The sequence below is a fragment of the Marmota flaviventris genome, chromosome 9 (assembly GCF_047511675.1).
Source record: "Marmota flaviventris isolate mMarFla1 chromosome 9, mMarFla1.hap1, whole genome shotgun sequence".
NCBI classification, from domain to species: Eukaryota; Metazoa; Chordata; class Mammalia; order Rodentia; family Sciuridae; genus Marmota; species Marmota flaviventris.
Window position 1 is genome coordinate 30,319,429 of NC_092506.1, and position 12,301 is coordinate 30,331,729.

The 12,301-nt window shown below is 32.5% G+C and overlaps 1 protein-coding gene across 1 annotated transcript in view; it reads right to left on the minus strand.

The window, feature by feature from the left end:
* The window catches only part of Pdhx (pyruvate dehydrogenase complex component X), a 65,397-nt gene that overhangs the window by 28,436 nt on the left and 24,660 nt on the right, over positions 1–12,301 (minus strand). The window contains exons 3-5 of the mRNA XM_027936636.2: positions 8,794–8,894; positions 3,764–3,963; positions 1,705–1,803 (exon numbers count right to left, since the gene is read on the minus strand). Coding sequence (XP_027792437.2) covers positions 1,705–1,803; positions 3,764–3,963; positions 8,794–8,894 — 400 coding nt within the window. The remainder of the gene's footprint in view (positions 1–1,704; positions 1,804–3,763; positions 3,964–8,793; positions 8,895–12,301) is intronic.

Below are 12,301 nucleotides of genomic sequence, written 5' to 3' on the forward strand. Positions count from 1 at the left end.
TTCACTAAATCTTTCAATGATTAATGAATTAAACATAATCTCTTCATCTAATCCCTTAAAATTATAGGCAAAGCAAGTCTATTTTGTTATGAAGATAGTTGTTTTATTCCATTTTTATGGGCAGATCTACTAAGCATAGATCTAAAGTTAAGATATTAATAGTATTTACTGAATGAAGGTTGATATGGGGAGAAAACCAGGCTTAAATGCTATCAGGATTCTTAATTTTAGTTTTTTATGGCTAAGTGAAACCTTCAAGTCCTTTAACTAAAAATTCCACAATCTAGGATGTTGCCATTCAGTAGGTTCTCAGGAAAGCTGATTTCCAACTCAGTGTATGTAATGGACCCATATACACATTTAGATAACATGAATCAGTAAGATCATAATATAGATAAATGAGAACACTTAAGAAATAAAGCCTTTCTATTTTCAATAAAAGAAACACTCAAAAGTAATCCAATATTCTAATGAATAGTAAACTAGTGAAAATAAGTCAAGTCACCTTGTTCAGCATTTATTTTATAACCTTTACTCTATTTCTACTTACAAAAATTTCGCCCAGAATTATTTATTAATATTAAAGATGGAATGAGCATATTGCTTTAAAACACTAACTCAATTTGAAATGTTTAATGTGACTGCCTAGACAAATGTGGCACATATCCACTATAGTGGTTTTACATTATTAGTTTCATAAACCTACTTGTTTATTCTTTGTCTTCTCAGAATGAGTCCCAACAGAAAAGGGGCCATCTATTTAAATAACTCTTGAAAGACTTACAAATTGAAACAAATGGAAAGACACACCAGTTTCTTGAGTAGAAAGATTCATCATCATAAAGATGCCAGCTCTTAATAAATTAATTTAGTACAATTACATAAAAATACCATAGCACCCCCACCCCACATTGAGCTAAAAGAGTTGTTTAAAATTCATGGGGGTGGGGTACTGGGATTGTGTCTCATGGTAAAGTGCTTGCCCAGTATGTGTGAAGCACTGGGTTCGATTCTCAGCATGTATATAAATAAATGAATACAACAAAGCCCATCAACAACTAAAAATACATATAAAAAAATTCACTTGGGAGAATAAAACAAGAACATACCAATAAAACCAGTTTATTGAAAAAGAAGACCAATGGAAAAAATATGATTTCTCTATCAGCTTTTAAGGCATAACTATAAAATCCTTTTAATTGTAAGTATGGTGCTAAAAATGTATGGTACCAACTTACGGAAAAACATCAATGGACTAGAAATGAAAATACAAAAGGAAAAATGCTTTGTAACCAATTAATAAATCTGAAATACATAAAAATCAAATTGTTTAAAAAATGTATTTCCACATTTTACAAGTTAATTGTGATTGGGTGACAGTTTAACACAAACTTGAAACAATATAGTTTTACTGTTCTACACTTAATTTTCTGCATTTATCATTACTTCTAAGAATCTGTTTTAGTTGCTAAATTAGAACTGTTTTTCAGTTATGTTGCAATTATTCAGAAAACTATCCACTGTCTAAAATGTTCAGACCACAATTGTTCAGACCACAATTTAGTGACAAAAGCAATTAAAAGCACAAAAGAACAATGTACCTCCTTTTTAATGTTAACTCATTAAAAAGGCTTTTAAATTCTTTCAGAAAAAAAAATAAAAGATAAATAATGGACTTGATTATTATAGAAAGCACACACATACTCTTTAGTGAATATCCCCCGAGGGCCAGTAGCTGTACCCTGGCTAGCATTCAGTGCATGTTTCTCCAGAATATTTCGAGCAGCTGGACTTAAACGGAACCTAAGAAGACAATATGAAGATTAATTGAACTAATTAAGACTTATATTGTTTCAAATACATCTAAATGTCAACAGCTTTGCTGATAATTAGAAAAACAAAATCTTATACTAAAACTAAAATGACTCCCATAGATGGACTTAGTCAGATAAATCTTTATCAATCTAGTTTATTTTATTATCAAACATTCTTGTAAAAATTTAGTTACTATTTCAAACTATTTATTTAATAAGAGTAAATAATCTAGTGAAAAGAGCTTCAATTCTGACTACGTTTCACATGGCTCCTGCCTTTTTTTTTTTTACTATAATAAACAATACATAAAATTTACCATCTTAAGCATTAGGTGTAAAGTTGAGTGGCATTAAGTACAATCCCACTGTTGGGGAACCATTATCAATCCCCAGAACTTTCTCAGCTGCCCAAATCAAAATTCTGTATATATTGAACAGTAACTGTTCATCTCTCCCTCCCCTCAAAACCCGACAACCACTGTTCTATTTCTCTCTACCAATCTGACTACTCTGAGCGTTTCTTCATTTAAGTGTAGTCGCATAATATCTGTCTTTTAGTGATGGCTTATTTTATTCATCATAATGTCTTCAGAGTTCATCTATGTTGTATTATGTGTCAGAATGTTCTTCCTTTTCAGACTGAATAACATTTCAAGGTATGTACACAGCATTTTAGACACGAGTCATTGCTACCATTTTTCTACTGTGAATAATGATGCATAAACCTGGATATTCAAACACTGAGAGTCTGCTTTAAATTCTTTAGAGCATATACCCAGAAGTAGAACTGCTGAGTGATAAGGTAATCCTCTTTTTTTGAGGAAATGCCACATTGTTTTCTATAAGCAGCTGTGCCATTTTACATGCTCATCCGCATTGCATACAGTTTCAATTTTTTGCACATCCTCACCAACACTTGTTATATTCTGAGGTGGTTTTTTTGTTTGTTTGTTCTTGTTTTTTGGATATCAGCCATACTGATCAATGTGCTGTCTCATTCTGGTGGTTTCGTTTTGCACTTCTCTAATGATTAGTGCAGTGAGCAACTTTTCATGTGCCTACTAGCCATTTGTTTATTTAAATTTCTGTGCCATTTTCAATTCTGGTTGTTTCATTGTTATTGAACTATATCCTTAATATAATTTTTAAAGTCCTTAGTATTACCTGAAAATGCTTCTATTTTTACATATACTCCAGAAGAATAAGAGAGGGGAAAAATAACTCATTGATTTCATGAGCTAGTAAGCCCATAGTCATATGACTAGTAAGCACCTACTTTTTAATTAAGGACTTTAAGCAAAGTAGCAAATGTAAATAACTACATAATCTCATGAAGAAAATGAGTAAAACAGGCTGGGTCTGAAAGTTTAAAACTGACAAATGGAGAACATTTTAATGTGTTTGCTACTGTAAATACATCTACTCGATATGGGCCTACTGTCATCAAATTTTTAGATTTTTTCCAAGAGAAAGTGAAGTTTTAGATTATTGAATAAGATTAATCAGTAACCAATTAAAAAAATTTTTTTTAAATCACTGCATGAACTAATAACACACAAGTTTATAGGCCATTTGGTGTTTAAGAGAATACATAGTGGGACTTCAGATTCATGAGTCTCTAATGAAGTTTGGTATATTGAGTGCCACTCTGGAATTCTAAAACCTAATTCAAATTCAATGTGAAAACAGACTTTTTGTTCTCCATTGGGCAAGCAGAGTCTTCAGAGCACCTGGAACGTAACAGGTATTCAGTATCTATTGCTGAATGAACAATGATGGTAAAATAAAATAACTTCCCTTATTTCTCAGTGTCCTCAGAGAAATAAGGGAAGTTCAGTAACTTTCTACGTAATGTACAAAGATGCTTTAAATAAGATAATAATTAAAACCATAAGAGGGCCATAACAATTTTTTTTAATTAACATTATCATTCAAATAAACATACTCACTGCGGTGTCCCTGCTGTGTGTTCCTTCTTAACAGGGAGAGAAATCTGTGGTTCTGATGAGGGGTGAGGCACTGATGGTTTTGAAACTGATGGTGGAGGACCTACATCTTTGGGAATTTCAACTTGTTTCCAATCTTGTCCTTCTTCAACCATCAAACCAATTAGTGAACCTAGTCGTATGTTTTTAGTTCCCTCTTCAACCTGTATTTTAAAAACAAACAAACAAACAAAAAAAGTAGAGATAGAAAGTCTCATCAATGTCAAGTAGTTTATGCCTTGATGGGTAATCAAGGAAAGATCTCTTAATTTGAACTGAGAGTCTCAACCTCCTACCTTCTTTCCCTTCTGCTTTCCACTCATGCCCTCCTTCACCAGTCTTCCTCTCCCATTTATTAATAATACTTCCTGAGATGAAGGAAAAATCTAGAATCTCTCATTTTCATGGCAGCCTTCAAATATGTGAGTTACCATTGGTTTACTGTTTTTGATGTCAACTAATACAAATCTAAAACAGGAGACTATGGTTACATATCTCAATTATTTTGTCTTTCTCAGACAATTTCTATACATTGTCTTTCTCAATTTTTACACATTTCAAGAGCTCATATGGGCTTAATCCCCCCATTAGTCCTATCTACTAAAATTAATTTAAAATAAAATCTTTTCAGTAAACTTAGTCTCTGTGGGAAGGCCAGGGAAGAATGTTCCATTGTATAGATAGTAATTGAACTACTGAACTATTGTATTGATAGTATTGAACTGGCTAACTATTCTGGTTAATGTTAAGAATATTTAACTTTAGTATTTAATTCTTCCCCTGAATATCTACTTACAGAATCTGAAAAATGAAATAAAATTATGAGTTTTTAAAAGTTTATCAATAACATTAAGGTGTTCTACTTAACCAGTTTTTCAGATAATATTTACCAACTAAAAACCTAAGATCAAAGATGATTTTTTTTAAATTAAGAAAAATAATTTTAAGCATATCAGCAGCATTAACTTATAAATGAAAGGCTGATTCTGATTTACTTATTAAATGAAGTCCCTAGAAAACCTGTAGATAACAATATTTGGAGGCTTAGTATTGGAAGAAAATGTCATTCCTTTAAAATTTTCTATTATTTCCTTTCAATTACTCTAAATAATGCTCATCACAGATGTATCTAATGAATAGCAGAATTATAGGCTGTAGGACATTCATTAATACAATAATTATAAGGAAAAGCATAATACCTAGCATGGGTTTCACATTTCAGAGTTACACTGATTCTGATGCATATTAGTATGTGCATTATTCTTAAAACAATAAAACATAAATTCTGAGAACTAGAAAGCCTTCTAAATTTACTAATTACCGATGGGGAAGAAAAGGAACAATACTTTAATGAAGCACATGTATATATACATGTATACATTTATATATAGATAAATGGACATATGAAACTAATTAAGAATAAACAATGAATTATAAGCTGTGGGAAAAGACCAAACAATCCAAGAAAAATTTAGTTGCAAAAGTTTTACTTCTACAAACTATTCATTTTTCATTTCTATGTCAAAAGATGAGTTAAGATTATTATTAGGTTAACATTTTCTCCATCTAAAAGTGTTTAATTAGCTGTTTATGAGATGCCTACTAAAAATCACAAAGTAAATGAGTAATTCTTTAAAAACTCATAGAAATAAGAAGCATTAAATGATATGAAGTCCACTTGATAATTCCTTTCAAGACTGAATCAGCCGTAAGATCAGTATCCAAGTACAAAGAATATGATTCAAGTGTAAACCATTCCCTTGTAGGGGAAAATTTTGTTTTAAAAATATCAATAGATTTCTGAAATGTGAGTCAGATACTGTACTAAATTTGAAACTGAAATCTCCTTTTCTAATTTACTGTAAATCATATATATGATTCCACATATATCCTACCAACATGACATTAACATTTTCAAAGAGGCAGTAACAAGTTTTTATTATCATTTCACTTTTTACTGTATCTAAATATCAAACAATATTTAAAGTACTCACATTTTTTTCCCATGCTTGAGAGAGAGAGAGAGAGCGAGTGCACGAAACATAAATATTTAAAACTGGGGTAAACTTAGTACATAGGAATAAATCATACTTTGCAAAACTGTGTTTAGAAACCAAACAGGCCTTTGGCACTGTTCTGTCTCCTCTGTCCAAATCAACACCATAAATGCATGCTGTTCTACCAAAGTACTGGAGCTTTAGGACACCTGAAACATACAGGGTACACCTTTGGCTTACTTGATCAAAGCCTTCTATTACTCTTGTGCCATTGACTTCTTAATATGAAATGAAAAAATTTTACATTTTGCCCTATAAACTTATAGCTTATTAATAGTGAAATTCTGAATTAAGTCTGTCATTCAAAGTACTAGCGTTCCTTCCCAGTTTTGTATAGACTTCCTGGGTTTCAATGCTGAAACTCCATTAATTACTAGTTATATGGTCTTAGGTTTGTCTATTTCACCATGCTGATTTCTTTAAAATAAAAACCAGTAACAACAGGTATGTGTGGTTGTTATGAGGAATAAATGAGTTACATGTGAGGCACTTAGAAGAACATGTCACTTACCATAAATATTAAAGATATTACTTTTAAATCAAGAAATACTATCAACAGGATCAAAATTGGAGTGCACCTTGATAAGGCCTGGAAATTCCTGCCTAATGGCCCAGCATGTGGCTGGTAGCACTAGAGGGCAAATAGCAACATATAAAAGGTGGTAAGGCCTGAGATAAATTCTTAATAACACTGATAGGCTAAATTTCATCCCTCTACCTGTACCAGAGATGTTCCCAAGCAGTGACATTAAATATCTGCAACTATACCAAATAGAGCTCACCTATGTTTATCAGTGTACCCAAAAGTATGGAATGCTGAAATCAAGGCACAAAGTAAAATTAAAGTGTGCTAAGTATTATTTTACATTTAAAATATAATTCAGATGCAAAACTAAAAGAGTATTTAGAAAGCCAAACTGTGAAGATAAAATACAAAACCTCTTAAATTTCTAAGAGTAAAATGTACTATGATTTCTAAGCCTTTCAAATATGTGTGCTCAAAATTGACATTAGAGTTGCAGTACTTATTTTCAGTGTTCAGTTTAATTTTATTACCATCCCTTGCCTTTTAATAAGCTCAATTATCCAACTCTTTGATTCTGAAAGCAGAAGTCTCTTAAATGTATTACTCCTGTAAAAATCATGTTATTTTGTTTGGAAAAATGAGAATTATTCCATAGCAAAAAAGATGGGTACAACTCTTGCTGGTGGTGATGGTGGTGAGGGTTGAAGCAGGAGAGAAGACAAAACCAAAAGGCACTAGTGAGCCCACCTTAATTTGTTCCCTCTGTGAAACTGTATAACATTGTGACATGAATATACTCCCACTACCATCGTCCAAAAAGCATGTAGAATAATAATAAAAATACAAAGCCCTAAAACACACAATCTTTTCTTTGGCAGGAATACCCTCCTAAACCTTTCAGAGCATTAGGGACCATATGAATAGGCACTCCTGACCCACTGACATAGTTAGCCATTTGAAATGCATTACTAAGCAGTTAAGTGGAAAATGCTATAAATTCTGAGAGACTTTTTCAGCCAAGCAATTCAGAACTAGGGCCAAGAGCACAGCCTGTCAAAAGCACACCCAATAAAATGCAAACTGGGTTTATTACATATGGCAATTTAAGCAATCTTTCTCTTCCTCAAAATACTACATAAATTAGTCAAATTATTTTTGGTAAGTATATTTTTTTATTTTCTCAGTTATAAAGGTAAATATTTTAATCTTCAATTCAGACTTCCTCTGAGGAAGTTAACTATATTTTAAACAACGTGCTTCAATCATAGACAGATGTTTGATATAATAAGATGTCGGGAATAAAACAAGTGGTTAGAAAATATACACATAAAAGGCAGTGGCACATGCCTGTAATCCCAGCGGCTTGGGAGGCTGAGGTAGGAGAATCTGTAGTTCAGAGCCAGCCTCAGCAACAGCAAGGCACTAAGCAACTCATTGAGTTGCTAATAAAAAACAAAATAGGGCGGGGATATGGCTTAGTGGTCGAGTGCCCCCAAGTTCAATTCCTGGTACCACCTCCAAAGGACTTTCTAGTAAGAAACACTAATTTAAAAGTTATAAGATCTATATCTAATTAGAGTATAACATTCTAAGGTATGGCCTTTGGACCAAATAGACAATGGAAGGTGTTATATCCATCCTAAATGCAGAGATGAGCTGGTGGATCAGAACTAAAAACATATCGACAAGGGACTACCATTAGAGGTATGTCTTACCAGTACAAATCAAACTATAGAGGCATAAATGAATATTTATTGGTCAGTCACAAACAACTGACACAAATGCTTAGACTCATATAGAATGACATGGGAGTCATTTGTATATTTTCTCACTTAAATTTCCCTAATATCCCATGGTCTGTTATAATCTTCTCTACTTTATTATGAAGCAAAGGATAAAGAATTTGCTTCTCATTATGCAGTTATAACTGCAGAAGAAGACTTTAGCTACATGATTCAGGTGGCACTGTGACTCCCAGAAACCACAGTCTTAGCTGCTATTCTATACTATCTGGCAAATGTTCTGGAAATGAAGAAACAACACATTGATTGGCTACATCAGTAGAAAAGTATTTTACCATATGCAAATTTACGCATTTTATTTTACTTTTCTCATGAGTTTTAAAATTCCATCTAAAAATAACATATGCATTATAGAAAATTTAGAAAATACAAAAAACACAATTCGAATTAAAAATGTACTATGTAAAAGATAATACAACAATATAAATAAAGAGGTAACTTTCTTTCAAAAACTTTACATTTAAGAAATCTTCATCCTACCAATTAATGCCACATCATGTACAACCAGAAGAATGTGAATAATATATCAAAATACATTCTACTGTCATGTATTAAAAATAAAAAAAAGAAATCTTCATCCTATAGAAGATAATCCAAATGAAAACTTACCACTATTTTGGCCAAGATGCCGTCATCACTTGCATCTAAGGTAACCACAGCTTTGTCAGTCTCAATTTCACATAATGCATCTCCAGCACTCACAGCTTCACCTACAAAACAACACTGGGTTTGTTTTGTTTTTTTTTAAAATATGAATATCTGTAGATGTGTGTAAAACATAATTAACAACAAAATACTCTATAGTTACTTCTGGGTTGTGAAATTATAAACAGTTCTAATCTCACATGTGTGTGTTTGTGTGTGTGTGTGTATGCTTTGTTGTATTTTCTGAAAGCTTTATTAGGGGTATAATTATATTTGTTGTAATAAAAAGCTATTGCTAAGATTACTGAACAAATATTAAAAGTAAAATCACACTGAGACAATAGCAACAAATGAATATTCTCTCCAGGACAAATCAATTTCAGACCCTGTATCTCTTTTTCTTTTAACAGTGCTAAGGATCACACCCAGGGCCTCATCATGCTAGGAAAAAGCTCTATCCCTGAGTTAAACTCCCAACCCTATCTCCTGCTAATTTGACTATTACTCTATAGAGAGAAGTTTCATAATTAATAGTACTTTTTGGTTTACATCTTAGGGCAAGTTCAGAAATCCTATCTGTACCACACAGCATAAATGAATAAAGCATACACAGCATAAAAAAGAGAAAATCAACATGGCTGATGTCAAATTAAGGACCAGTTCTGTGCAATAGAAAAGATATGAAAACTTAAAAACCCGAGCAGGAACTGACATTACAGACATGCTGGTTTCTGGATCAAAAAGTAGGTTTGTGGTGGGGAGGAGAGAAGAGATAGATTTCCTTTAGGAAGTACAGGGAACTAAAAGTGGCCTTGTGGAGCCAGGGGACTCAAATCAGCTTTACCACTTGAAGCTAGGGCTAAGTCAGGCTGACGAAATGAGTCATCAAAACCTGACTGAGACTAAGGCTTTATTCAGAAACTGTGGGTGTAGGAGATGGGGGACAAAAATACTGCCCCAATATCAGAAACCAAGTCAAACAACCTTCTGGCTCCAGGACTGCATCTGTCAATATTCTCAGTATCCATAGCAAAATCCAGGGGCTAAGGGTAAGATAAGGGATGGGCAAGAGGGAAGACATTTGAGAAAAACAGAAAAACCTTCCATTCAAAAGTAAACCATAAAACAAGGTCCTGAAACATTAAGAAACCTAATGCTAAGAAAGCAAGTCACAAAATCAATAACTGGAACAGAAACAGATTTGAGAAGCAATTCTTTAGTGCAATCTGCCAAAGATTTTAAAATAAGTATCTGGAGGATGTTAAAAATATAAGTGAAGATAAAACAGCCATCACAAGGACAATAATTTTTTTTAAAAAAATGTACAGAAATGAAACAAAACAGCATCAAGTAGAAAGGAAAAAAGCTAATCAGAAATATTGGAAATAAAAAAATTAAGTCATCAAAATTTTAAAAAAAGGTATATATTCTAGAGTGGACATAGCAGAAGAGTGATATTGAAAGCTAGCACCAAGAAACTATCCAGTAGTTAACACATGCAGATAAAAAAATTTTTTTTTTTAAATAGAAAGGAAAAGAAAAGAGCAGCTAAATGACATAGACTGAGGCTGCAATGTTTGTCTTATGGACTTCCTGGGGAAGACTTGGGGGGCTGGTGGAGAAGCAATACCTGAAGAAATAATTGCCAAAATTTTTTCCAGAACTAGAGATGTATACCTTCATAATATTAAGAGTTTGAAATACCCATTGTTGACTGAGAGGGGGCACAAGAGAGCCTTGTGGCATGTGAGGAATGTCCTAAATCTTGTAGGTAGAGGTACATATAAATATTGAGATTACATTCTATGCAAGTTAAAACGGTGACAAAATTTTAAAGGAAAAAGAGTATTAGAGCATGTAAACATAATCCACATTAGATACACTGTAGAGAAACTGCACACTATCAACAATAAAAAACGTAATTTTAAAAGCTATCAGAGGAAAAAAAAAACATTACCTCAATGGAATGACAGACTGAGAGCACACTTCTCAGCAGCTGCAATAGAGGTCAGAAGACAATGAAGCAATATCTTCAAAAAGCTGAGGAAAAATAACTGTCTAGAATTTTACATGCAGCCAAACCATCAATTAAGAATGACAAAAAGTATTGTTTAGACATATCAAAGCTAGAAAATTTACCATTATTGGCAATCACTTCAAAGAGCTAATACAAGATTGTCATCAAGAAGAAAAGTAGACACAGAAAGGACCCATGAGACACAAGAAAAAAGTTACCACAAAAGCTGCTATAATGCTAACCATTTATCACTTAAAAGGCCATGTTTGAAGGTCAAAAAGTAAAAACTCAAAAACTAAAAATCAATAAGATGAATAAGGGAATGTTTAGGTGATGTGAACCATACTGAACTTTGATACAATTAGGAAAAAATACTGAATAACTACATTTTTTGACAAAATTTAAGAATTTAAAAATAGAAATATAATCTATATCAATTAAAAAATCAGCAAAATGATCACTTAACAGAAAGTATGCCCATGAAAAGAAAAGGAAGAGAATAAAAACAGAAATGCACAAAAAACAGCAAAAATAAATTCAAATGTATAAATAACCACAATAATTGTAAACGGATTAAAACTACATATAAAAGTAGTGGTTATGAAAATACAGAAATAAAATCTTGGTAAAAATAGCTTAGAAGAGACAGACCTAAACCCTAAATAGAAAAATAAAATAAAGGGATAGAAAATATAAGTCATACAAATACACCCCCATCTCTTCACATATACACCCAAATATCTGAAATAGCAATATTTACAGGTGAATACAATGAGAAAATGTGAAAGAAAATCTAAAATACTAGTAAGTTAATAAGTGTGCTCTGAAAGTTTCCTTAGAATGAATCTCATCTGAGCCTGAGAAGATGAGGAGATAAATAAAGGATAATGATTCAGGCAGAAGGCGGCATACCCAGAGGCCTGGGAGCAAAGAAAACACGCCACTTTGGGGGAACTAGCAAACAGTACATGAGAGAAGCAATGAAAGATTAGGCTGGTGAGATATGCAGGAACAGACCAAAAAGGACCATTGTATGTCATACAGAGAATGTCCCAGTGTCATATTATACATTTTATCTTACGTACTTCTTTATACAGCAGATGTTTTAGTTAAAATAGATCATACTTCAAAAGGAAAAATAAAAAAAGCACTATTCTGTTTCTGTAATAACCATGGGAGAGATCACTGAATTATGCAACCTACCATAAAACCACTTCTTTGATGGCTGGAAAATAAATTCTGGCCTTAAGAAACCAAGTAAAATGAAACTATATCATTGTGCTCATCCAAGTTCAAATTTCAACCACTCTTTAAGAACTATCTATTCTTCTGCTTCAGCTATGTAACTTTCTCTTGGCACTTCAACTGACAAGTTTTTGTTTCTATTCCTGAATTCCTGTAACAGTTATAACTAATTTGAAAAGAACCACAAATTACAATATAAAATGTTATATT